The sequence below is a fragment of the Solea solea genome, chromosome 12 (genome assembly GCF_958295425.1).
Source record: "Solea solea chromosome 12, fSolSol10.1, whole genome shotgun sequence".
NCBI lineage: Eukaryota > Metazoa > Chordata > Actinopteri > Pleuronectiformes > Soleidae > Solea > Solea solea.
Genome location: NC_081145.1, coordinates 3,411,952 through 3,435,986, shown reverse-complemented (window position 1 = coordinate 3,435,986; position 24,035 = coordinate 3,411,952). Strand labels below are relative to the sequence as shown.

The following is a 24,035-nucleotide window of genomic DNA, read 5'->3' as shown; positions in this document are numbered from 1 at the left end:
ACTTATTATTATTTTTTTTACAGTGTACAATTTTAATTTTTTATTCCAGTCTGTTGAATTTAATATGCAATAAATGTTGTCAGCAAAGTAAAACCCATTTTAATAAAATAATAATTTAATTAATTTAATAATTATTTACTTAATCAATCAGCTTATTCTTTATTTAATTGATGTCAATTTATGAAATTGACTGAATTATAATTATTAATTAATTAATTATACATCCAACATTTAAGCTTTAGAGAAAAAAGTTGTACTGTTAGGAGAATAAAGTCCTACATTATGATTATATAATGCAGAACATCTGCCAGGGACATGGCAGCGCTGCTGGGACTAGGACCAGGACCCGCCCTCCTCCTCCTCATCCTCCTCTTCCTCCTGCACTTGTCAACGGGACACAGATCGCGCATTACCTCACAGTTGTATCCACAGACGCTGCGTAAACCTGTCCCACAGACTAGACACATCTTTAAACTCACATTTTGATTCGTATCATCATTAGATGTCACAATGTTGCCTTTCAGGAGAACTTTTGAGAGCGAGAAACAGCATCTGCAGCAGCTGAACAGCAGACTGGCCCAGTATCTGTGCAGGACCAAGCAGCTGGAGCAGGAAAACGCGCATCTGGTGGCCGAGATCAACAAACTGAGGCAGAGGAGGACGACGGCGGGGTTGGAGCCGAAGTACAAGGCTGAGATGCGGGATCTGAGGAGGATGGTGGATCAGCTGTCCGTGGAGAAGTCCCAGGCGGAGGTGGAGAGGGAGAAGCTGTGGAGGGAGCTGCAGATGATCCAGTGCCTGTGCAGCGAGCAGACGGATGTGTGCACGGACATCAATGGAGAGCTGCAGGGATGTGCGAAGGAGCTTCAGGTCGCTCACAGGACCAACACTGAACTCCAGCAGCGTCTCCTGCAACTGGAGAGCGAGTATGGAGCCATGGAGGACGCACACAGGCAGGAGATGGAGCGCGCCAGGCGTCAGGTGGAGTCCCGAGTGGTGCCCATCATTACGCAAACTTACTGCGGACCTGCGGTAGTCCCCGCGGAAGAGCTGCAGGAGTACGCCCTGGGTCTCTCCGAGGGCTGGGTGCAGACCTTTGAATTGTACCAGCAGAAGGTGGTGGAGATGGAGCAGGCGATGAAAGCGGACCAGGCCATGCTGAGTGACCTGCAGAGGGAGAAGATGCAATACGCAGTACAGATGGACAATTTACGCAAGGAAGCGGAAAAACAAGGTCGCCTCCAGATGCGCCTTGAAGATGAGCTCATAAACATGCAGGAGACATTCCGCGTGGACTTGAGCAATTATCAGGTGAGACAAAGAGACAAAGAACTGCAATTAATGTTTCAAATGAGACCAGAACCAAACTTAAAAGATCTGTTTGGTTATATTTGAGGCTCATAAATACAGATTTTTGAAAGGACAAACAAACCAATATGCAGCATGTTTTATGGCTGCAGCTGCAGCAGCAGCAGCGGCAGCAGCTCCCTCTTGTCTGTGCCACACCCACCCTCCTTACAGGCACTGACGCAGCTCCTTCTTGTTGCCTTTGCATCAAGAATGGCTCCCTTTTTCATCTCTAAGGTAAACGTAAACTTATAACTGGAAAACATTTAAATCTATAACTATACATTAACACACAAATCAACACAATGAATAAAACTAAAATATATTAATTATTAATAATGAAGTGCCATCTTATAGGTAAATTGGACACTCCAAATTGACCATAGGAGTGAATGTGAGAGTGAATGGTTGTTTGTCTCTATCTGTGTGTGGCCCTGCGATGGACTGGCGAACTGTCCAGGGTGTACCCCGCCTATCGCCCGATGTAGCTGAGATTGGCACAGCACCCCCCGCGACCCTCTGTCAGAGGATAAAGCGGTAGATGATGACTGACTGACTGAAGTGCCATCTTAGTCATGGAACAAACATAAAGCTGTACTATGTAACTTCTAAATATAAACAAACATCTTTTACATTCAAACCATTGTCAAAGGAGTTCAGCTCCACATGACCCTCTGTGTTTATGAGTACATCAGTGTTTAGATTTTGAGACAGTGTTGGTGTTGTATACACACAAACACTCCCTCAGTCAGGTCTGATAGTTTTGCTTGACAAAGATTGTTTTCAGATGAATGATGCAGCAGACAAATAATGTCACATTGACCAAACAGAGGCAGAATAATATATGTATATATATATATATATATATACACATATATATATATATATACATATATATATACATATACATATTATTTAAAGCCATCATACACTTATACAAACATAAATAGGGGGGAATATTAAATTACTGCCAACATATCTGGATCTTATGTGCAATGTTTGACCTCACAGGATTGCATAGCTAGATTAGATAGAGGTCACACCACCACTTCCCAGTGTTCTATAACTGCTGGATTAAACCAGCCACTTAAACCAATTAGCTGTCAGACGGACAAATCCCATTAAGTCTCCTAAAGATGGAGACCCAAGCAGGTCAGCCTGGTGCTATTACAACATTCAGATGAGACAAAGAAGCACAGGTACATTTATAAAACTGATCAAATGTTTTGGAAAAAAAATAAAAAAGAATTACAGCATCAGTCAAGTGATTGTCAAGGAAAATGGTCCTTAATACAGAGACAAATAACATCTGACTGCACATGTAGTTAACAAGAATCAGGTGATATGATTCATATCCTGATACATCTGGATACTTCAAGTAGATTGCATTGCTGGAATATGATGAAGGTTAATAGTTTCCTGGTAGCTTCAGGTTTAGCTTTTAATTTGTTTCTTGCGACCCTGTTGATTATTTGCAACAACATGTTTGACTGTGCAGTTATCGCGCCTCAATGGCTTAGCTACTTTAAGAGGTCTTTTTTGGCCCATTTTGCCTGAGGTAAAGAATATTTATGCACATCACCTGATTAAATCCAGTTAGCATTCAAGTTCATATACTGTAGGTTGGAGTTGGAAAATATGCATCAAATGACAATAAGCTGAACATTTTCACTTGCCTAATAATTGTGCACATAATGTATTTCAATATTGATACTGACCTTTATATTACGATATTTTAGGGTCTCAATGTTTTCTTATGCCCCGACTGCAACAAAACAATATATAGCAAAGTTTTAGACCAGAAACTTGTAAAAACCTGAAAAACCTCTTCATTGACTGTTTTGTTTTTTTCCCTCATAGATGATTGTCGAGCAGCTGGAACAGGAAAGGAACCTGATGGCCAACACTATAGCAGAGAAGACACAGGAGCATCAGCACCTTCTGAAAGTTAAGATGGATCTGGGCATGGAGGTCGCCGCCTACAGGTGATGAGCTGATCAATCTTGTCAGTCAAGAAAGAACAAAATGATCCCTTTCTGTCGAATGTTTTCAAATCAGACATTTTGAATTGTCTCAGAAAAGGGAATGCAGCTTTTGTTTAAACAGTCCAGTGCATTCTCTTTTTTTTTCTAGCGATATATTGTTCAACTCAGCCTCCCACTGCCTTAAGTTCTCTTAGCTTAATTGGTTCTTTTATGAAATGCATTAGACCTAATCAGCTGTCGATCTTGGCACTAAGTGCTCTGGTGTTAACACTTTCCCTGCAGTTAAAAAATTATAAACAAGCAAATATGCATTTTTTTTTATCAGTTGTGTAATGAGACATATTGCATGTTGCATTTAATATCATGTAATAATAGAATGGTATGTCTGGTTTCATGCTTCGAGCATGCCTGGATCTCACATGCTCACATACTAGTAGACTATTTTTGCCGAGAGGCAAAGCTATTTTTAAAGCAGTTCATAAATAAACACGTTAGTTTAATACATGTTTGATTTTATTTTTCATTTATTTTTTTAAACATCACATCCCAAGCTCATGGAATTCACATCTACACACTTTCTAGTATAATCGTTTAGAGACTCCAATCAACATATTATTGGTATTGACAAATTGCAAGTCATTTCTGTAGAAGTCTATGTGCTCATGTCTTTGTCTCTATATGGTAGTTTCTTCTCCACTGGCACATCAGTTGTGTTCTGAATATCTGGAGTAGACAGAATGTTTGTCCAGAGTCTTGGCAGTGGCATGTGTCTCTGTTGTTGTCATGAGTCAGCTTTTGCTGTGGGATTCACTGGGAAGTGTGGACAGCTCTGCATTGTAGCTGTTATTTTTAGGTCAGTCATTCGCAGGGCTTTGTCGGGAGAGGTTGTTCCTTTTTTGATGGATTTTGCTTTGCTCTTGTTTGTTTGGTGAAGCATAGCCATGGATAGGTGAGCCGTTTCAGCAAATAACCTCAAAAGTCTTTTTTAAGCAGCAGCTTGTTGTGATTTTGATGGTATACTACCCTATATGGCTAGGTCCTGTGTTCCTACAGTCAGGTTAGCCTGAAGCATTTAGTTTAGGTGGTTTGAGATGGCCGAGCTAAATGATGTACAGCGTCTGGTGAGGTATGAGGCATTTTCACTTTTTTCTTTTTGCAAATATGTGAAAAATGTTTTGTTTTTTTTTGAACCACAGGGATAAGCTTTAAAATAACCTGTCTGTGTTTGTCTGAGTATTTTGTCTTGTTTTGTTCAGGGCTCTCCTGGAGGGTGAGAGAGTGAGTCTGGAAGATGCTCATAGAAGGGTGAATCAGCATCAGAGAGAAAGAATAATAGGTACAGTATTAAACAATATAACACTTTAAGACTTGTAGGTAATGCTACATGAAAAAAATATAAAGCAAAACTAAACAGTGAAGTGTGTCAAGAAATCTGAATAAATAGGACAAGTGAAACGATCAATGAATAATATTTCCTCTGTGCCTCAGATATCAAGAAGCCTGCCCAACCCTACACACCAAGAGCTTCCATGTTAACTACGAGACAACATACGGATGTCCGGTATACCCAACCAACGCCAAGCTTGACGAGATCCCCCATAGTTTCCTCTGGGTCCAGAAGTCCCTCTAAGGTCATTCCTATTTCAGTTGCAGACAGAGCTCGTTATCAAAGCCCGGCATCCAGAAGAGATATGATATCATTCAGCAAAGCTCGGGCTGCCGCTTCTGCCCCTGTATCTACCACCACTGCTGCTTCTGCCAAAGATGAGCAAACACGCAAACATGAAATCCACATGAGTCCCAGTGTGCAGAAAACATCAGAAGAGAGAACTGTGAAAATCAAACAGGTCTCTAGGGAAGAGAGCCAAATAAGTCCCATCAAGTCTCCCACTGCCGAGACCAAATCAGTGAGGGTACTGTCACCAATGATGAGCCTGAGCACTGACATTGAAACAGAAAGCCAAAGGGAACTGTTAGATGAAATGGAAAGAGACCATGGTTATGGCGTTAAGTTTGAAGACGAATGGGAAACAGAGTCTACAAGTGAACAGAAGATTTTAGACTCTGTGTCTGTAGAGGAGATCATCGAGAAAGTGATCAGACCAGCAGGTTTGGAAGCTCGGGTGTGTTCACCAGGAGAATCCAAGGTCAAGTATCATGTGGAGAAAACTGAAGAGGAGAATGGCACGACTAAAACACAGATTGTGTTGGAGTCCAAGGTGGAGGAGGAAGTGGATTTTGGTGAGGACTCTGCCCTGGATAAACTTCTGAGTCAAGGTGCGAAGAAGATGTCACTGGAGGACATTGAGGATACAGCAGCAGGAAGTATGATCAAGAATCTGTTCAGTGACCTGCAGGGAGCAGAGATTCTGCAAAACAAGTCTGTCAATGTGCAAATCATTGAGGAACCAGTGGACTCTCGCAGTAAATATGAGGTTGAAGTTGAAGAGATGTACAGATCTACCCAGGAACCAGTGGACTCTCACAGTAAATATGAGGTTGAAGTCAAAGAGATGTCCAGATCTACCCAGGAACCAGTTGACTCTCACAGTAAATATGAGGTTGAAGTCGAAGAGATGTCCAGATCTACCCAGAAACCAGTAGACTCTCACAGTAAATATAAGGTTGAAGTCGAAGAGATGTCCAGATCTACCCAGGAACCAGGGAACTCTCACAGTAAATATGAGGGTGAAGTCGAAGAGATGTCCAGATCTACCCAGGAACCAGTGGACTCTCACAGTAAATATAAGGTTGAAGTCGAAGAGATGTCCAGATCTACCCAGGAACCAGGTGACTCTCACAGTAAATATGAGGGTGTAGTCAAAGAGATGTCCAGATCTACCTATCATCAGCCCTCCTCAACATACTTTCAAATCGAGGAGCTAGAAAACGTCCCTTATGATACTCACATGCAGTTGCATGACGTGACAAAATCCTTCACAACAGATGCAGATACTTCTAGGGATGAATCTGTTCATGTTGAAGACATCTCTAGACAGAGTGATTCTCCATACTTCTCCCATGATCAAGAGTCGCATGAGTATTTTGTCTCCACACCAGATGATAATCTTTCCGAGTCCGAGGAGGGTGGTGGCATAACCTCATATGGCCATTATGGCATGGTAGATGACCTTTCAGACGAGAAGTATTATCAAGATGGAAATATTCCACTAAACACAGCAATTAAAAAGAGAGGTGATGAATATAAGTTCTTGTCAGATCTCAAAGATGGTTTTCCAGAGTGCATCATTGAAGAAGAGATCTGTGTTTCCCCTGTAGTGCAGGAGTCGATGCTTGAGTTCCTGAGAGAGGACTCATTAGAGCCCAAAGAGCAGCTGAAGGGAGCTTTAGAGAAACTTCAAAGCTCAGTTTCAGGCCCTCTGAAGGAGGAGTTGGCCTTTCTCACTAAAATTAGTCGCGAAAGTCCTGAGAATATGGCAGTTAACGTCACAAAAGTACAGCAGTCAAGTGACAATGGAACTATGACTATAGTTGCAGAACTAAATGTCTCTCAAACCCTGGAAGACTCTGGGCTGCTGGAGGCAGAGGATGATCTTTCTGAAGAGCAGATCATGGCAGCTCTCAGATCCTCTAACCATGAGTTTGAGAAAGCCTTCCATGTTGGGGCAGGGGGAGGGTACAGCTTCAGCATTGACAAAACAGAAGATATTGCTCATGGTGAAGAGTATGAAGGCTTCACAGACCAAGGAGAATCCGCGTCAGAAATCACTGAGAGACATATCAAATTCCGGCCATCCGAGAAGTCCTTCGACTTCCAGATGGGCAGCCATTCAGGTGTGTCATCACAGCAAGAGCTGCTGTCCGAAATCTCAGAGAGCCCAGAGAAGACTTCTCAAGAAAAAAGAGTTGCCACAATTTACCTGGACAGCCCAAATGACTAAGAAAGAATTCAGCCAGAAATATTTTTGGATGTCTTTACTTGCTTGCATATCAATTCCACAAGTATTGGCGCTTTTCCACTTCCCAATCCTGGCTCGACTTGGCATGGCATGGGGTGACTCGGCACGTTTTTTTTATTGCTTTTCCATTAGTGATAGTACCTGTTACTTCTTTTTGGTACCTGCTCTTGCGAGGTTCCAAGCGAGCTGAGCCGATACTATGTGACGTCCACAGACTGAGTCATGAGCGCAAGGGGCTACACTAGAATCAAGCCGTGCTAGTACCACGTAGTGGTGAAGCGCCATATGTATGAAGCTTAAAGCCCCAGTGCATATCTTCTGACTGCCTAAGGAATCTTAATTACCAAAACACTGCCAGTGCTTCTACCCCCACACCTCTGCCACCCAGTTGCGCTTATCCCTTCAAACTGCCCAACATCCAGATGTGTTTTTCTGCTGTATAGAGTCCACTTCTGAAACTTCTCATTGGCACTTCTTGGCATTTTCAGCCACTCTCCAGGTGTCTTTTTTTATAGCAATTTATTTTTTGTTGTGGTCAGCCTTGCCTTCGTCCAGCCACTTCCTGCGTGCAGCATGGGAATGTGGGACATGAGAACAAAACACTGCTATACTGAGAAATACGAATAGGAAGTCACATGATGCTGATGGGCTTAAAATTACGCACTACATCTTTAAGGCTTATGCTGGCCCTGAAATAATATTTTTTCCCCCCAAAATTTATATCTAATTGATATTTGATATACTGATTGTTACTAAGAGTGTTTTACCTTAATCTGGTGCCCGAAACAGCATGTCATGATTCAAACAATTATGGCTTTCAGTGAAATGTTTGAGGTTACATATATATATATTTTATGGTATTTGTTTCAACACAATAAAACAGTATATTTTCTAGCTTTAGTTAGACATTTTGTAGCAATGTTTAAAGTGGTTAACTGTAATGCGCTGTTAAGCTTACAGCTTGTTTATTTTCCAACAGTTTCTGTTTATTTACTCTAGATGTCTCTATTTTTGTACTAACCTGTGCTGTTAGACTGTACTAGACAGTTTTGCAGTTTCCAGCCCAACTATTACATCATGGAGTCTTCTTGGTCAACACTTGCAGACCAACAGTCGCTGGTGGCAGTTATGAGGTGCTGTGCACCACAATTTGACCTTGTTGGGCCTTTTGTTTCTATTTTATCTTGGGCACTGCTACCAAGTGGAATTATGTTTGTTTTACTGCAACATTATTTTTATCAGGAGTAAAAGGAGTGTGTACTGAAGTAGCTGACAGCATGAGAGCGAAGAGAAGATGAGCCAAACAGAAAGTTAGAAATTCTGAGGTCGCGGCGTAGTGCAAGTAAATGTGGAACTTAAAAAGGGTTAAATAACTCACAAACAAAAAGCTATTATTTATATTTACTCACAAAAGTTGTGTATTATAGATGGCTACATGATTAGTTTTCCCCTCAAAAAATGTATATTACTAAATAAATTGTAATATACTGGGGAATAACATTCAGTGAGTTGTGAATTCAAAATGGTGGACGACACAATTTAGAAATGGAAATGCAAATAGTAAGTGAATGTGAAGAAGCAGCAGGGTTACAATGAGTTAAGGATGTCGCGTATGTGTAGTAAAAGTCAAATGTATTCATCGGACGGTTTTCTTTATGCATGTTTTGTCTGAATGTCTTTTGCGTGTCCACACATATGTTTGTTGTCACAGTGCTGGCTCGAGGGATTCACCTTTACTCTGACATGGCAGAGTCTTGACGACAGTGACTATTTTAGGATCATCAGCTTAGTGGAACCGAGTGTTCACCAGAGTTTGTTTTGTTGTGTACAACTTGCAGAGGCAGAAAAAAAGTCCACTAGGTTCGTCTTCATGGCTGCATTCATGTATTCACAGATTGTCTTTCGCTTACTGGATTGTTAAAAAATATACATAAATGCATTGTTTAGTGTGAATCTCATGCTTTCATAAATATATTCATTGCAAGACATCGACATTTAAAAAGATTTGTTGCCTTTGAATTTTCAGAATCAGCAAATTTCCACACAAAAATATGACACTAATACATTGATACATGGAGTTAAATGAATACCATGTGCCATTTCATAGAATCAGCAAGAGAAAATCTAATTGTGACCAATGTTTTAATGAGTCAGTGTTGAGCGAATGTTAGCATCCATGGATTATGCAACATTTTCACTGCTTTCACATTATTGCTTAAGTTTAAATTGGTTCAACCCCATATCTGGAAAATGATTCATGTTAATATGAAATTAAAACCTTGTGTGGGTATGATACTCGTGTGTGACTTTTTCTTTAAAGCCAATATACTGTGTGGACGACACATAATCATCAGGAATAGTTATTTGTCCCACAGGCAGGTTTGATGGAAAAATAGATTGTTTGTCCAAACCTTCAAATTTGTTTCAATGACATAATAATAATAATAAAGAATATTTACAGTATAAGAGTCCAGCATTGAGTTTGCTTCATCACTGCCACTTATATTTTTCTTCTACCCAGTCTTTGTAGTCTCTCTGCCACTTCTGGTGCCCTGAAAAATAAAGCATTGGTTAGATTGCTGAAACTTTGCTGCGTTTTAAACGTCTTTTACTCAAAACCAAAAACTGTCAATTATGCTATATATCAAGAGTAAGAAATGAAATATCTTAGTATATAAGAAACTGTTCATATATTGACAAATACATAAGATGTACAGATACCGGGCCAACATGTCCACAGCTTTCCGAGTTGTTTTTGTCCTCTTGTGCTGAGGCCCATACGTCCAACTCTGAATCTCAAGGCACTGACATTAAAAGTAAAAATAAATAAAAAAACAATTAAATTAATGACAGTTGACTGAGTTGTCAGTGGAAGATTAGAGATCTGTGTCATACTCAGAGGGGAATAAACACTCCTAGCAACATGTGAATGCACTAAACATCCCAAAATAACTGCTGTAGCAGTCCACCTGTGCTGCCCACTCGCAGTGACAGGTCAACACAGACCCCACATGAATGAGTCAGGAATCTAAGATAAACAGCAGCAACACATTTACTTTTAGTTTGAGTTAATAGTCACTGGTTGCTTGGCTTAATAACATCATTACCTCATTTAACAAAATCCAGAAAAGTTCAAACTTTAAACTACAAACACATGTTTAAAATATAATTGCACAACTTGCACAGTGACGCAACAGCCAAGATAAAATCCTGCCTGACATTTCTGTAATGCATCATCAAAAATAACAACTTCTAAAGCGATCCTTTTTTTTTAAAAATCAGGGAGAGAGGGAATGAAAGGTTCCCCTCTTTGCCAGGGAAACGAAAACACTCCGTAACCTGGAACAGATCCATCTGCTCTCATGGATATTTTCACTGTTGCTAAGGTTGATGTAATGGAAGGCCTTTTTTTCAGCAGGACCACAGAGGAAGGGGGGAACTGTGTGTATGTGTGAGCCATTGTTCTCTTTGTTTTGCTTTTTGAAAGTTAGGGACATGTACTGTGTCTACAGTGCTGTAAGAGCCAGCTTTCCTTTTGGAAAACAATGCGTGTGTTGATACGAGCAGATGACAGGGAAAGAGCAACCTTTACACATCTGCTCTGTGTCAGTGTACTTCAGAAAGGTCAGTAGTTGGACGTGCAGTGAGGAAAGTGAGCTTTGATACACCCTGTCATACTTGGAACCCTCTGAACTTTAATGTCACAACAAAGCAGCATAGCAACCAACATACTTCACTTGGGCAAGCTATAACTAGTAAGAAATCCCCCTTTTACGTGTGTATTTAAGTATGTTTAACAGGCAGTGAGCTTATGTGATGTCATACTTAAGGTAAAAAAAAAAAACACTTGTTACATAAGAGTAAACAGTAACATATGAGAGGAGAATGGTGGTAAAAATTAGCTAAAATGTTTATTCAGAACACTCATTTTTGTTTCAAAGGACATAATAGCATGCCACACTAATCAGGGTCAGTGTCCCTTTAATTAACAGCACTTAGGAGAGTGACTTTCTTTTTCCATAGTCACCTATCTGTCAGGCTCCGTTCAGACTGAGGAAACACAAAGTCACTCTGTGTGATATTTTACACCCGGGACGATGGCTGTGCACACTGCACCCTTCCAAGATTAGAATGCGACTCTGATAGCACTGAGATTTAAAGAGGTGGCAGGAATAACTCGTCTCACCATGACAGGGACTGTGTGTACCTTTAAAAAACCTCTCACTGGTGTAGCTGCGTGGCCACACATCCGCTCTCTCCTGGCCTTTTATTAAACCCACCCACGTGAAACGTTTGGCAACAACAATGTCAAGTTTGATAACTACTACTGCATCCAAGAGTTCAAACATATATTTATGGGTCGTAACAGACAAATACAACATGACAGGTGCTATTTGTGTTCTGCAATGTGTAATTACCTTGGTCATAGTCCTGTGGGCCTGCACCATCCTGCCCTCAGTCATCTCCACACTCCCAATCAGCTGAAGAGTGTCCGCTACCTCGGTGCTAAGGTCACCAAATGTAGATCGCTTCAAAGGGAGAGAGGATCTCTGGATCTCCACACATCTCTGCAATGGTGCATACAAAAATGCATGGAAGTCGAAAGTCATCTCTTGCCACTGCTGGAAATACCCTTAACCTTTTAAATAGGTGGGATCAACCGTTTGATTATTAACAAACTAATGACAAAATGTGCATGGAGCTTGAAATTGCATAACCAGAGTCACAACAAACACATTGTATGACTGATGGTACACCAGTATGTGTGTGTGTGTGTCTGTGTGTGTGTGTATAAAACCTCTTGCTGGCCATTGAAGAGGAGGAAACGACAGAAATCATCCTGGGCAGAGAGAAAGGCTGGGTCCTGTGCACCGACAGAGTTTTCATATGCACTTAGACTCTGCTCAAAGTAGTGACCTGTAGAGTCGACATCTGCACGAGAGAAACACAAATAAAATACGATGACGGCAAGTGGAACTGCTGTGCAATGTATAACTTTGAGTAATTGAGTCATTTGTCTTCATGAACAGAAACAATCACGTAACATTATTTGTACGATGCATCCTTCTGGACTCTGTCAAGCAATACTATCAAACCTGACATAGGGAGCGTTTGTGTGTATACAGCAGCAGTGCAGGAGTGGGTGGGGAAAAAAAGCCTTTAATCTATCACACTGAGCTCCAGTAGCTGACGTCATGCAAACTCCTCTCTTCGCAGGCTGTGGCGGAGAGCTGTTCTGCCCCAGGATGCCAAAGCGCTCAAAGACAGGCTAACGGGAGAGCATTTTATTGGATCCCCACAGATCCAGAGAGATGGCGGAAGTGAATTGCTGCAATGAAATGTGCTCACAGCGAGCAGAAGAAGATGGAGCAATGGGAACCCACAAGCAACAGGTTTTGGGATTAGCTCTTGGTAAATTCATTGACTCTCTAGAGTAAAATGAAGGGAAGTTAATCAGGAAGTTGAAGATGTCAGGATACTGCAGGTCTAGAATAACATCCTCTCCAGCTGTTTCCATGCATCAGTTCCATACATAAAGCACTCAGAGGGCATTATAAGTATCAGATATAATATATCTGATACTTCGGCATCTATGATAGTGCTGTGAGAAAAGTGAGCCATGTGATGTCTAAAGTTCTTCTAGAAGAGTTTTTTTGAGCAGCAGAATTCAATTCTGAAGCTTTGTTGGTATTTATTTGTGTTTTCAGTCATACATAAATATCTCTTTTTAGTAGCACCATGTTGCCTCCGTCTGTCTTAACATAAAACCAATCACTTCCTGTGTGCAGAGCGGGAATGACACCAGGCGACATGAGATTTAAACATCCCTATAATGAGAGACACAGAGTTGCGTGGAGCTGTTCGCTTTTTGTGACGGTTTATATTCAAAAGTTAGGCACTACTTCTTTAAAATATAATTATAAGTGACAAAAACACTGACTGTGGAAACATATAATGCTACAAAATCACTAAAACATCAGCATATCAATAGTAGTTCAATTTGTCAACTCAAAACATCCACCTTCTCTTAGTTTTCAGTTACTATGTAGACATTGCTGGAAATAGCGTGACACTGTGAAACCTACAGTACATTTGCCTGGGGGTAATGTTGACATGAGTGAATCATACTGATGGGGCTGAACTTGACAATAAGGCTATTATAACTCTGGTTTCCATAACACCATTTTAAGGAATTTGACATATAGGAGGACCATGTAAGATTCAAGGCCATCATTAACCTCTTAAGCCTCATGTTCGGGCTTGTGTCTGTGAATAGACTCACCATTGTGATGGGACTCTGCTGCAGCAGAGAGGACGAGGGCCAGGCTGTGGGAGATCTGGGCCGCCTCGAGCTCCCCTAGGCTGTGGCTCATAGCAACGGCATGAGCCTAACAGGAACACCCACATGAACGATTACATATCAGCAAATAATATGTAGCTACCAACACAGCTTGGCGCAGTCTCAAGAGGAGGCGCCCAGGTATTTATATACAGGATGTTGTGCTAAAGTGATATGCCACTTGCCTTGGAGAGATGCTCTATGGCTTGGTCCAAATGACCTTTGTCCTGTTCAATGGCAGCCATGTCCCTGTAGACAGTGCAGGTCTTCTCCGGTTTATCACACTCCTTCAGTAGATGCAAGGACTTCTCACACCATCTCAAAGCTTCCTCATGCCTGTTCTGTCTCCTATACACCCTACAGGACAGGACACAAATAGACTGAGTGTCACTGACAGACAGACACACATAAAGACACTCATCAGTCTGGACCCCGACTGCACCGTACCATTTTACTGTGGTAGCACCTCATGTTTTTTTCCCCAAAAGTTGAACTCTTTTTACTTGACCAGACCTGACCAGACTAGATACTCATCGGCCCCCAAGGTCATCTGAGTTTGAGTTGAGTTTTCAAAATATATGATAATTAGGGCAACCTAATAGATTTTGACATGTGAAAAAAATGGAAACATATTAGGATAAGTTGTACATACAAACCAACATTTAGCCCAAATTATATACAGTAAATATCATCTCTGCCTTCCAAATAATCATCATTTTAAAAGAATCTTGATAATGTGTACAGATTTTCCTGCACTGAACATTTTACCTTTACAGGAAAGTGTGGATTTGAAGTGAACCACTGAACATAGGCCTCTCGAGGGAGAACATGACTGAAGTGATAGATATGTTGGCTCAGATTTTATCCAGAATATTTAGACCTTTGAGATGAAATGTTACAGGAAGCTACTTCACAGCAGCTGGACTGCAAATCAGACGAATGACACCTTACTCGAGGAGCTCTGTGGCGTGGACTGTGGGAGGAAACCCAAAGAAAACACACTATAAAAGTGTGGTTTTTGCCTTATCACAAATACCACACAAATTTAAGCATATACAGGTGAGTTACAGCAATTGTGTGTTTCACATGGTGCATCAGTGAAATTGCTATGCAGCCACACCCTTAGAATATATTGTAAGTTCACATCTGCTTCATTACTATGGTCATGTTTCAAATTAGTGAAGTAACTGCTTGGTCTCTTGCCAAAACTATGTGCTGCAGAGAGCTGAACGTGTGGGCTGATGGCTGTGGCTAAAGCCTGCACTGCTGACTATAATAGGGAAAGCTTGCACATTGCTAATTTAACTGTTTTTGTTGTACCCTCTTAGAAGTCTATAACTTTCTCCTCTGACAGTTACACTGCCAATAACTAGACTAATAACTCCAGTGTTTTGAAATCGGGAATGCCCTCGCAGTCTCAGGAAACCACAAATGCAACACTGAAGATCTAAGGATGGGCTGTGAGGAAACAAATCGAGACTGCTGATATTAAAATGGATCACCCGCCTGTATACTTACTGCTGTGAGGAAAGTTTTGAGCTTCAACTGTTCTGTTAAGGAGCGCAACGGTGGTGAGGTGCCTAACAGCAAGAAGGTTCTCAGTTGAAATCCTGGTTTGACCGAGACCTTTCTTTGCTGAGTTTGCATACTAAATAGTGAAGGGAGAGTAGGAGAAGATAGCTGCTTTAACCACTTCAAGGACTCGGGCTCCCATCAGACTACTCTGCTAAAAGCTTCAAAGCAACTAATGGACTCTAAATTTAATTCAGCTCTCATGTCACAGGGGGGTTGGCCTTTCTCACAGGGCAAAACAACAGCTACTGCTTCATTTGTCTTACCACGTCCACGATGTGCAGAGTTTATTGTGACCTTCGAAAGCACCTTGTTCTTATTTGATTTAAACTCAATCAATAAATATTAAAAATAAAACAAGAGAAAGCACTCGGAGAGCAAAAATATCTGCCAGGGTCACTCAGTATCACCACAGTGTCAATACAGATCCAGATCTGGATTGCGACCAAACTACACAGAAATAGTAACAAATACCTCTATAAAAGGTACTATCACATGATTGTTTTCAAAGCCATAGTGACATTTTTGACATGTAACTATTTAGAACTCCGCTATCTCAATGCTAAAAATTGCTAAAAAAGAAATCCATATCTGGATCACCATCAAATTAAATTACTACCATATACACTTGTTTACACCTGAGAAAAAGTGGTTTAGGTGTTTAGTTACACTTAAATAGCTATTTCAGTTACAGAGCATCACCAGAGTAATATGTAAGAACATGGCTTCTGGCCTAAAGTGCCTTCTTGTATCATGAGTCAGTGACTAGAGGATGTCTGTGTTGACATGGGTACCAAAAAACACAGTGGATGCTCATTTCTTTGAATTTGCCCACAGATCAACATGTGCTCTGATGGTGGTGGGAGTGCCTCCACCCACAAGTGTTTACAAGGCAGCTACTTAGGACCTTTTAGGGCAGCAAGTGGCGACTGAAGGAAAGTGTTCGGTACATTCCAGCATGACTTGAGTCCTGCCCCTCTGCCGGCATGGTCACACAGAGACAATGGTCCTCTATCCTCTTATTCACTCTGCATCCTTCTGCCCTTCCTGGCACAATGCTAATATGTCACATCCCATCAAAATCTACCAAGAGTCCACAAGGCAGGGACGTTGTACAATTAAGGATTTGCAGATGTGTTGCCAAGTAATCCACACTGCTCCATTTGTAAACGTTTCCAGAACATGGCTGACACAAGTTTTCTCTGGGCTTTCACTAGGAAAATGATACAAGGCCAACCCAAACACAAAAAATAGCCTGTTTTGGAAATTGTGTGTAGCATTTTTAACGAATGACATTTTCCCGGATGAGTCTTTTTACTGTGCGTCTCAGGCAGATCAGTCTCTTAGTCACAGCTGCCTACAACAACTCTCATGGTTTCATGTCAGCCATCTTTAGAGGCAAGTTCTGAAATTGGATGAATAAGATCAATTGGACTATAATGAATATGAATGGGAATATTACTGGTTTTAGCTACTGTATACTATTATACAACTGTTTAGTTCTGTACAAGAGCACAAACTCACAAAATGCTCAATGTAAAATGCTTACATTTTTAATGTCAAAGCAAACGTAGACTTATGAGAGAAGTTATTCAGATACAAAGACAATAAGTACATTTTAGCAACCATGGTTAGAGTTGATCAATTCACACATGATGAATTCAGCTTAACAAGAAACAAAGCTGATTCTGGCTGATTTTGCTGTTGGAGCACACCTAGAATATCTGCAACAGGCTATAAAAGAGAACTGAGCTTTTTATTGTTCAAAGCTTTGGTGGGAACATTCCCTTCCATCACAAAAGTGTTGACTGACTGAGCTTCAGAGGCACGCCAGACCCATCACAAAACAAAAGAGATTCAGTGAGCTCACACACCAGCCAGAGTCTGCACATTTTTTCAATTACACAGTAATACACAGTTCACGTCAACAATCTCTGACGCTCTGGAACAGACCAAGACAGCATCAAATACACATTCCTGTGAGTGTGCTAAAAAGACCAATCCATACCAATTGTTGCTGAAGGACTTACTGACTTTTATTGACTATGTTTTTCCCCCTTTTTTCTAAAAGTAATGAAAACCTGTTGTAAAAGAATGCACTTATTTGCAACATTTCACTACAACTGGGAGATTTTCAAAGGTTTTAATGAGGACATAAATTTGAAGTTTTATAGGAATTGCAATCCAATAAATGCAGTGAAGTCATATGCACATGCAGTTCTGGGCAGTTACAGATTACTGAGTAATACCTCATTCATTACTTTACCCCATAAGAAGTAGTAATATTATTACAATTACTATGCAAAGTCACTTAACCCCACTGTGCAGGCAGTGTGTGAGTGAGTATGAAAGATGCTGTGCTGTGTGAACGGGTGAATGGCCAAACTGTAGTGTACAGCAGCTTTGAGGGGTCATCAAGACTAGAAAAGCTATATAAATACAAACCATTGAACAGTGCCGGTGATCTCAACGACTCCACTTTGTGATTGCCAAACTGATTATTGAAATGATTGCCTATTTTAATTTATTGTTTGGAATCTGTCTTTTAAACTTGTATTTATTGTGACATGTGTTGCTGACCTCTTGGCCAGGTCACCCTTGTAAAAGAGATGTTGATCTCAATGGGACTTTATAAAGGATAAATAAAAGTCAAAGTAGATCGCACTTTGTTTTTGTTCTTTTAGCGCCTTCATCTTGTACATGAAGCAGGTCATGGCAGATTGTGAGCAAAACTCATAAAAATATTATTTATTATAAACAGAATCATTGCTATAATCCAATCCAATGTATTTATAACGCACATTAAAAAAAAATATTTACTAACAGCCCAACAGACATGGAGGAGCAGGTGAGAGGTAAAAACATACACAGCCCAAACTCACACGGGGTTGAATGCCAACGCGAGGCCATGAGTTTTTAAAGAGAAAACCATACCATCATTTGGGAGCTGCTACAGTGAAGGCCCTGAGCCCCACCCTTGTTTGTGGGTTTTATAAGTGAAAGTCCAGTTGTATTGTACAGATGGAGCTAGTTTCAATGTTGGCACTAAGAGAAAGCTATTGTGTTGATTCCTTAGCAGTAAGGAGCCAATCAGAGCCTGCTGCACATCCAAACATTCTATAATGTTGGAGCTGAGAGCAGGTAGCATCAGGCTGTGTACAAAGCTGTCTTCATGTTGCCTCTGTTCTCCTTGGCCAAGTATTTTCAAATAAATTCCTTCAACTTAACTCATCACAGACTCCAGCGCCTCCTTCACTGTTCTCCAAAAACTGAGCGCACAAATTCCCAAACACAGGTGAAATCCAAAGGAAAACTCTCACTTTACAAAAACGCTTTAAGAAGCTGCCATGTTTGGTTTCAATTAATTGGTCTCAGTTCCAGTTCTTTTTGATTGTACTTCAAAATATCATATAGTAATATGGGGCGCAGGGCGGAACAGTCCCTCGCGTCCACGATGAACCTCGCCTTTCACCCCGATGCCAGTGACCCTCATGAGGAGGATGGAGATAGACTTCTTTTTAAAGGAGTTATATACATATATATGTATTTAAATCAACATGACAAAGAAAACCCAATTATAAATGACAGTAAATGAAGGGGTCAGCGATCTGGTGGAATTTATGTTCTTGATGTTTTATTGCATACGTATTTTTTTCTAAAGGGAGAGTTGTCGAGAGCTCACTCATCGATCTACTCTTTGTCTTCTGATCTTTTTCCATGGGAGGGCTTTTATTCTTTTTTGCTAATAATGTACCTAAATCTACAATCATTTGAGTTTTTCTGGAGATATGAAACTTCTCAACTGCAAGTAGTTGAAGAAGTGATTATGGGGTGTGTTAAATTTATCACTTATTTCTTAAAATATCATCAGCACCTTCTGCAGATTGTAAAGATCTCCTGTTTTAAATCCCGTCTCTGCTTTTCCTGAAGAGAAGGAGTTGTTTCCCCATATTGGGCTAAAGACAGAGAGAGGATGTGACTCCCAGATACTTGTGGCGACAGTAGCTCAGTGGTAGAGCGAGTCGTCGTTCAACTCAAAGGTTGTGAGTTCGATTGCCGGCTCTGCTAGTCTACATGCCAATGTGTCCTTGGGCAAGACACTTAACCCCACGCTGCTCCTGTCAGCTGCGTGGGTGATAGAAAATGTGCTGTATGAACGTGTGAGTGACTGGCAAACCTGTAGTGTAAAGCAGCTTTGAGTGGTCATCAAGACGAGAAAAGCACTATATAAATACAAGGTTTTACCATATTTCTATTTTTTAAAAAGATTTTTGGCATTTGCTGAATACAGCTATGCAGGGAGGGGCAGACTTAGCTGGAGTTTCTCCCCCCCCCTCTTGAGAGGAGTCTGTCTTTCTGTAAAGCAAAACAATAACGTTCTTTACTGTGCTGCCCAATAATACCAAAGTGGATTAGGACATTTAAGACACCCCTGTTATAGGGCAAGTTTATTAGCGACAGTCGTGTCTGGGGGGACGTCTATTATTCCACAAATATTGAACTAACATTGTTTTTAGTTGAGTGAACAGATTGCTTGGAGGAGGTAGTGAAACAAATACAATAGTTAGGCAGTTTGTCTATTTTCCATAAGTGTCCACCTTTGAGATTTCTTGTATTATGGATCGTAATTGGTGGCTAGAATGAGACTTAAGAATATGTATTTGTATACAAAGGAGTTATATGTAATACTGTAATTATACGACACCTTAAGTAAATGAAGAACTGAAGTACCTAGTCATTTCACATTCAAGGACCAGCAGGGTCAAAATAAACATTAGTTTGGTAATCTTGACTAAAATAACAGCAGTTGCACTTCTAATTTCATCCATTGCAACTTAAGATGTGACAACAGGCTGCCATTACCAGGGGCAACCGTTTACCAAAAAGTCCCTGAGTGACTGCTGCACTTCACGCCTTGGTGCCTCCTCCACAAGAATAGTTTTAAAAGCTTGTGGTGCAATACTAGGTACGACTAACATTAGGTTTCAAATAACAGAGACACAACTGCTTCCAATGCTACATCAACAAGGCTGCAGACACTCAATAAAGAAACAAAAAGCTGAACATGATTTTCAGGACTCCAGAAAGGTATGAGGTGAAGGAGGTTAATGAATTAAGGAAGGAGCCAAAAAGAAAAGAAAAAAGCAGAGAGTTTAGTCAGAAAAGTGTCTTTTAAATGTCTCTCCCTCGTCTGTATCTGTGCCCCTGTTTGAACACTGACTGTATGAGAGGACGAGCCTCGACACCACCAGCAGGGCGATAGGCATCATTACACAACACCTACACACACGTGGAGAGCACTGGATAATGTCAGGGGAAAAGAGAATGTGAAATAATGGAGTCTTTTACTTTTACTTAAACTATGTGAAAGGTAATGTACATGAGTCTATTGCCATCTTGTGGCCAACCCTGACATAACTCAGTGAGGGCTATAATATGAAGCATGTTCAACAAGCATTCAGTAACTGAGCTGGTTCAACAAAACCTAAAACCGATTTTAGGATACTTCAGAATAATAATAACAATAATAATAATAATAATAATAATAGTGTATAAATACAACCAAAAGTAGCTTTGTAGTTAATCTAAATTAATCGCATACATCATTTTTTGATGTTGAACACAAATATGACAAATCAAAGGAACTTTGATAGATGTGTAGATCAATGAATAATCAATAGAGGTGTCATTTACCACTTTGTGACCTGGGTAACTTGTAAATTGTTTTAACTACTGAACCTGCACAGGCTGGAGGAGATTTCCAGTGCTGTCCTCGTCTCCTCCTCCTGGTCGATGGCATTGTGTTGATGAAGATCCTTAAGAACTTGTTCTGCCTCCAGAAAAGACGATTCTGCCTCGTCAAGAGTAAGAAACGGGTCAAGGACATTTTCAGCTCGTTGTTTTGGCTGTTTTTCTACTGTTCAACCCTATGAACTACTGTCAAACATGTCATTACAAGGATATTTGGTTGTAAGCAGAGCGGCGCCTCCCTGTGTGAGGTTTATGGCCAGGAGACATGCGCGAACATCTTGTTTTTCACTGCTGCAGGAGGAGATGGAGGAGCAGTGAGGGAGCAGCTCTCTGGCCGAGGCTGCGTGTTCCAGGGCCTGCAGTCCCCAACCTGAGGGAACAAATAAACATCATTATGATTCAATTCAACAGTACATGTGCTGTATGTTACATCCAGAGGTGGAATGACCACGGACGATGTTGATCTTTAGAAATCAGGGCAGCAAATGACCAACATATGATACCAATTTATCTTTTTATAATAACAAATGAAACACAAACATACTATTTATCAAATACCACTTATGGTCTGTCTCTCTAAACCATTTTGTGTCTGCAAAGCAGTACACCTATATATTTTATTCAATATTAAATGCATGAAACAGCACATCAAAAAATGTAACATTTGGCTGTGATTTCACAGCATTTATGAAGTTTCTGAAAACAAAACATACATTGATATATTAAGTAGGGCAGCGACTTATTGTCAAAATCGCCCTAAACAGCCCTAATCTTAACATTACTGCTGGTTAGTAATTCTTTGGTTGTTGTAAAACAAAAAGCAAATTTCCAGTTACATGTAAATCACTATAGAGTACAGTTAATCTCTCACAACAAGATGTGTCATTTGTCAAATGTATAAAAGAGGCAAAATACAGTTTAATTACAATTTAATTATAACATTTTTCTAAAATTACCTTTGAACTGGAAATATGCTTTAGCCAGTCTGGCATGAGCTTGGGCTCGTTTCAGATGTCCATCCCCATATACCAGCCTGGTCAGAGCCACACAGCGGACCAGGTCCTGGATGCAGGAATCGAACTGAGCAAATATAGCAATTAAGATAAGATAAAATAAGATAAGATAAGATAAGATAATCCTTTGTTCCACAACAAGGAAATTTGCAGTGTTACAGCAGCAAAGACAGTCAAGAGAAAAGGAAATAAAACATGTTAACGTACCACGCAACAATAAACACAAGACAGAACGTTTTACAAAGTAAATAATGTGGAAACTCATTTCTATAAAATAATACATTTACTTTTCAACTGATTAAATATATCCATACAATGTTAAAAATCATCCATCCATCTTCTACCACTTTATCCTCCACAGGAGGGTCGCGGGAGGAGCTGTGCCAATCTCAGCTGACATAGGGCGACAGGCGGGGTTCACAGTTCATCACAGGGCCACCAAGCAGCCTGGACAGAGGTCGTGCACTCTGGGTGCTTTGTAGGACCATGTTTTTGGAATATCCCAGTCATTCATTACACAAATTAACTAAAATAACCAAAACTAAAAATGGCTGAGAAATTCAAGCCTTAGAGAGTAATCAGATATGAGTTCAATCTTAAGGTCACCATGAGTGCAGTTACAACCAGAATTAGATTAATAATCAGAAACCTGTGAGAACTCATTTGAACCTTCATGTTATGAACAAGACCAAAGGCTAGATGACATGCTGGCACTTGAACCCACCTCTTGGTTGTCTTCATGAACCTGAGCTTGGCTGTCAAAGTGTTTGAGCTTCTCCTCCGGTGTCATCATCATGAAATCACTCTTAATGTATCCTGTTTTTGAAGAACTTGACACATGTGAACCACAGCGAGAAGCTTCATCCAAGCTTCCATTGCTCTCAGGACCCCTGCTCACAGGTTTACGTCAAGCAAGGTGGACACACAGAGGAAAAGCAGTTTAGGACTTGATGTTAGGGATATAGAAAATAAACTTTTAAGATTTGGCAATTAGAGAAATTGTGTTTGATTGGATGTTTTTATTATTGTTGTTTCTTTCTATATCCTATAATAGTAGCCTACTAATAAATCACTGTAGTTTAATGCCAACTGCCAATCCAATCCAACTTTATTAGAAAAACACTTTAAAACAACCACAGTGGGCCAAAGTAATGTACAGAATAATAAATAAAAGACAGGAAAAAATAAAAGTCAGAAAAGCTCACACAATGCAATATGTAAGGCAAAGTAGCCATACAATAAAACACACTAAACACACTAATAAAATGAAATAAATCAAAATAAAATAACGCCAACAACTTAAATAGTGTCAAAGTAAAAAGATTAGTTTTAATACATAATAGAGAGAAGGAGAACAAGGAGAAGGTTAAAACGGGCAGTAAGAGGGTACACAACCAGAAGAAGAAGAAGATGATGAAGAAGAAGAAGAAGGAGGTGAAGATGGAGGGTTGTTGTTAGGGGGACATGCAACATGCCAAAAGTCGTTAAATACAGAAGAAAGAAAAAGACCGTAGAGCAAATCTTCAGGTTAAACAAACGTTAGCAAGAAATAAAGCACTTACTCAGCAGAAGATGGGCGTGTTTTCTCCATAGTGTTTGTTTAACACACATAAAGACACACTTAACTCAATCGTTTCACCTGAAATAACCGAGCCATCAGCTCTGTGTGTGTGTGTGTGCGTAGCCCTGGTTACAGTGCGACTAGCCCGGTAGCTAAGCTAGCATAACGGCTGCTTTCGTTTATTAGGCTAAAACATTAGAAATTACATTTCCTGAAACACTTCAGTTAAAAGTTTGCCGCTAAGAACACGACACTTTCACAACTTTCAGCTGTTCACAGTCAAACTGTGAACCCCTACACAGCGAGCTCGAGCAACCGTCGCTGGGACACAATTCACTGTTGCACACAGACGCTCATTATGGGCTGCATTCAAGAACCACACCGTCATTAGACAACACTACTGTCCATAGTCATGCTTACCAACGATAATGTAGTGTAATGTAATGTAATGTAATAATTTGGTTAAAAGAAATGTTTCATTTAATTTAATAGTAATTGAGATCCAGAACCACATCCACTATTGGATAGTTTTAAAGGTAACGTTTA

The 24,035-nt window shown here is 40.4% G+C and overlaps 2 protein-coding genes across 3 annotated transcripts; one reads left to right on the top strand and one right to left on the bottom strand.

Annotated features, from left to right (window-relative positions):
• The first annotated feature begins 368 nt into the window (after positions 1–368).
• synm (synemin, intermediate filament protein) lies at positions 369–9,547 on the top strand. The gene is made up of 4 exons (XM_058645235.1): positions 369–1,311; positions 3,208–3,332; positions 4,589–4,668; positions 4,821–9,547. The coding sequence occupies exons 1-4, from the start codon at positions 511–513 to the stop codon at positions 7,232–7,234; spliced, it is 3,420 nt and encodes a 1,139-aa protein (XP_058501218.1). The 5' UTR covers positions 369–510; the 3' UTR covers positions 7,235–9,547.
• On the bottom strand, positions 9,485–23,831 carry ttc23 (tetratricopeptide repeat domain 23). Of its 2 annotated transcripts, XM_058645236.1 has the most exons (11): positions 23,491–23,831; positions 22,653–22,818; positions 21,872–21,995; positions 21,129–21,285; positions 20,904–21,029; positions 13,778–13,949; positions 13,536–13,641; positions 12,051–12,184; positions 11,671–11,820; positions 9,974–10,056; positions 9,485–9,804 (listed from the first exon to the last, which is right to left on the bottom strand). In XM_058645236.1, the coding sequence occupies exons 1-11, from the start codon at positions 23,517–23,519 to the stop codon at positions 9,753–9,755; spliced, it is 1,299 nt and encodes a 432-aa protein (XP_058501219.1). In that variant the 5' UTR covers positions 23,520–23,831; the 3' UTR covers positions 9,485–9,752. The 2 variants fall into 2 exon arrangements, with proteins under 2 accessions (XP_058501219.1, XP_058501220.1); XM_058645237.1 differs by lacking the exon at positions 9,974–10,056.
• Positions 23,832–24,035: the final 204 nt, after the last annotated feature.

Excerpts from the sequence above, each read along its gene's own strand:
- ttc23 (XM_058645236.1), bottom strand. The coding sequence starts at position 23,519 with ATGGAGAAAACACGCCCATCTTCTGCTGA. Across the intron at positions 12,185-13,535 it reads AGCAGAGTCCCATCACAATG|ATGTCGACTCTACAGGTCAC; the intron begins GTGAGTCTATTC and ends TCTCTCGTGCAG. Across the intron at positions 10,057-11,670 it reads CCCACAGGACTATGACCAAG|TGCCTTGAGATTCAGAGTTG; the intron begins GTAATTACACAT and ends TTTTAATGTCAG.
- synm (XM_058645235.1), top strand. The coding sequence starts at position 511 with ATGTTGCCTTTCAGGAGAACTTTTGAGAGCGAGAAACAGCATCTGCAG. Across the intron at positions 3,333-4,588 it reads ATGGAGGTCGCCGCCTACAG|GGCTCTCCTGGAGGGTGAGA; the intron begins GTGATGAGCTGA and ends TGTTTTGTTCAG. Across the intron at positions 4,669-4,820 it reads TCAGAGAGAAAGAATAATAG|ATATCAAGAAGCCTGCCCAA; the intron begins GTACAGTATTAA and ends TCTGTGCCTCAG.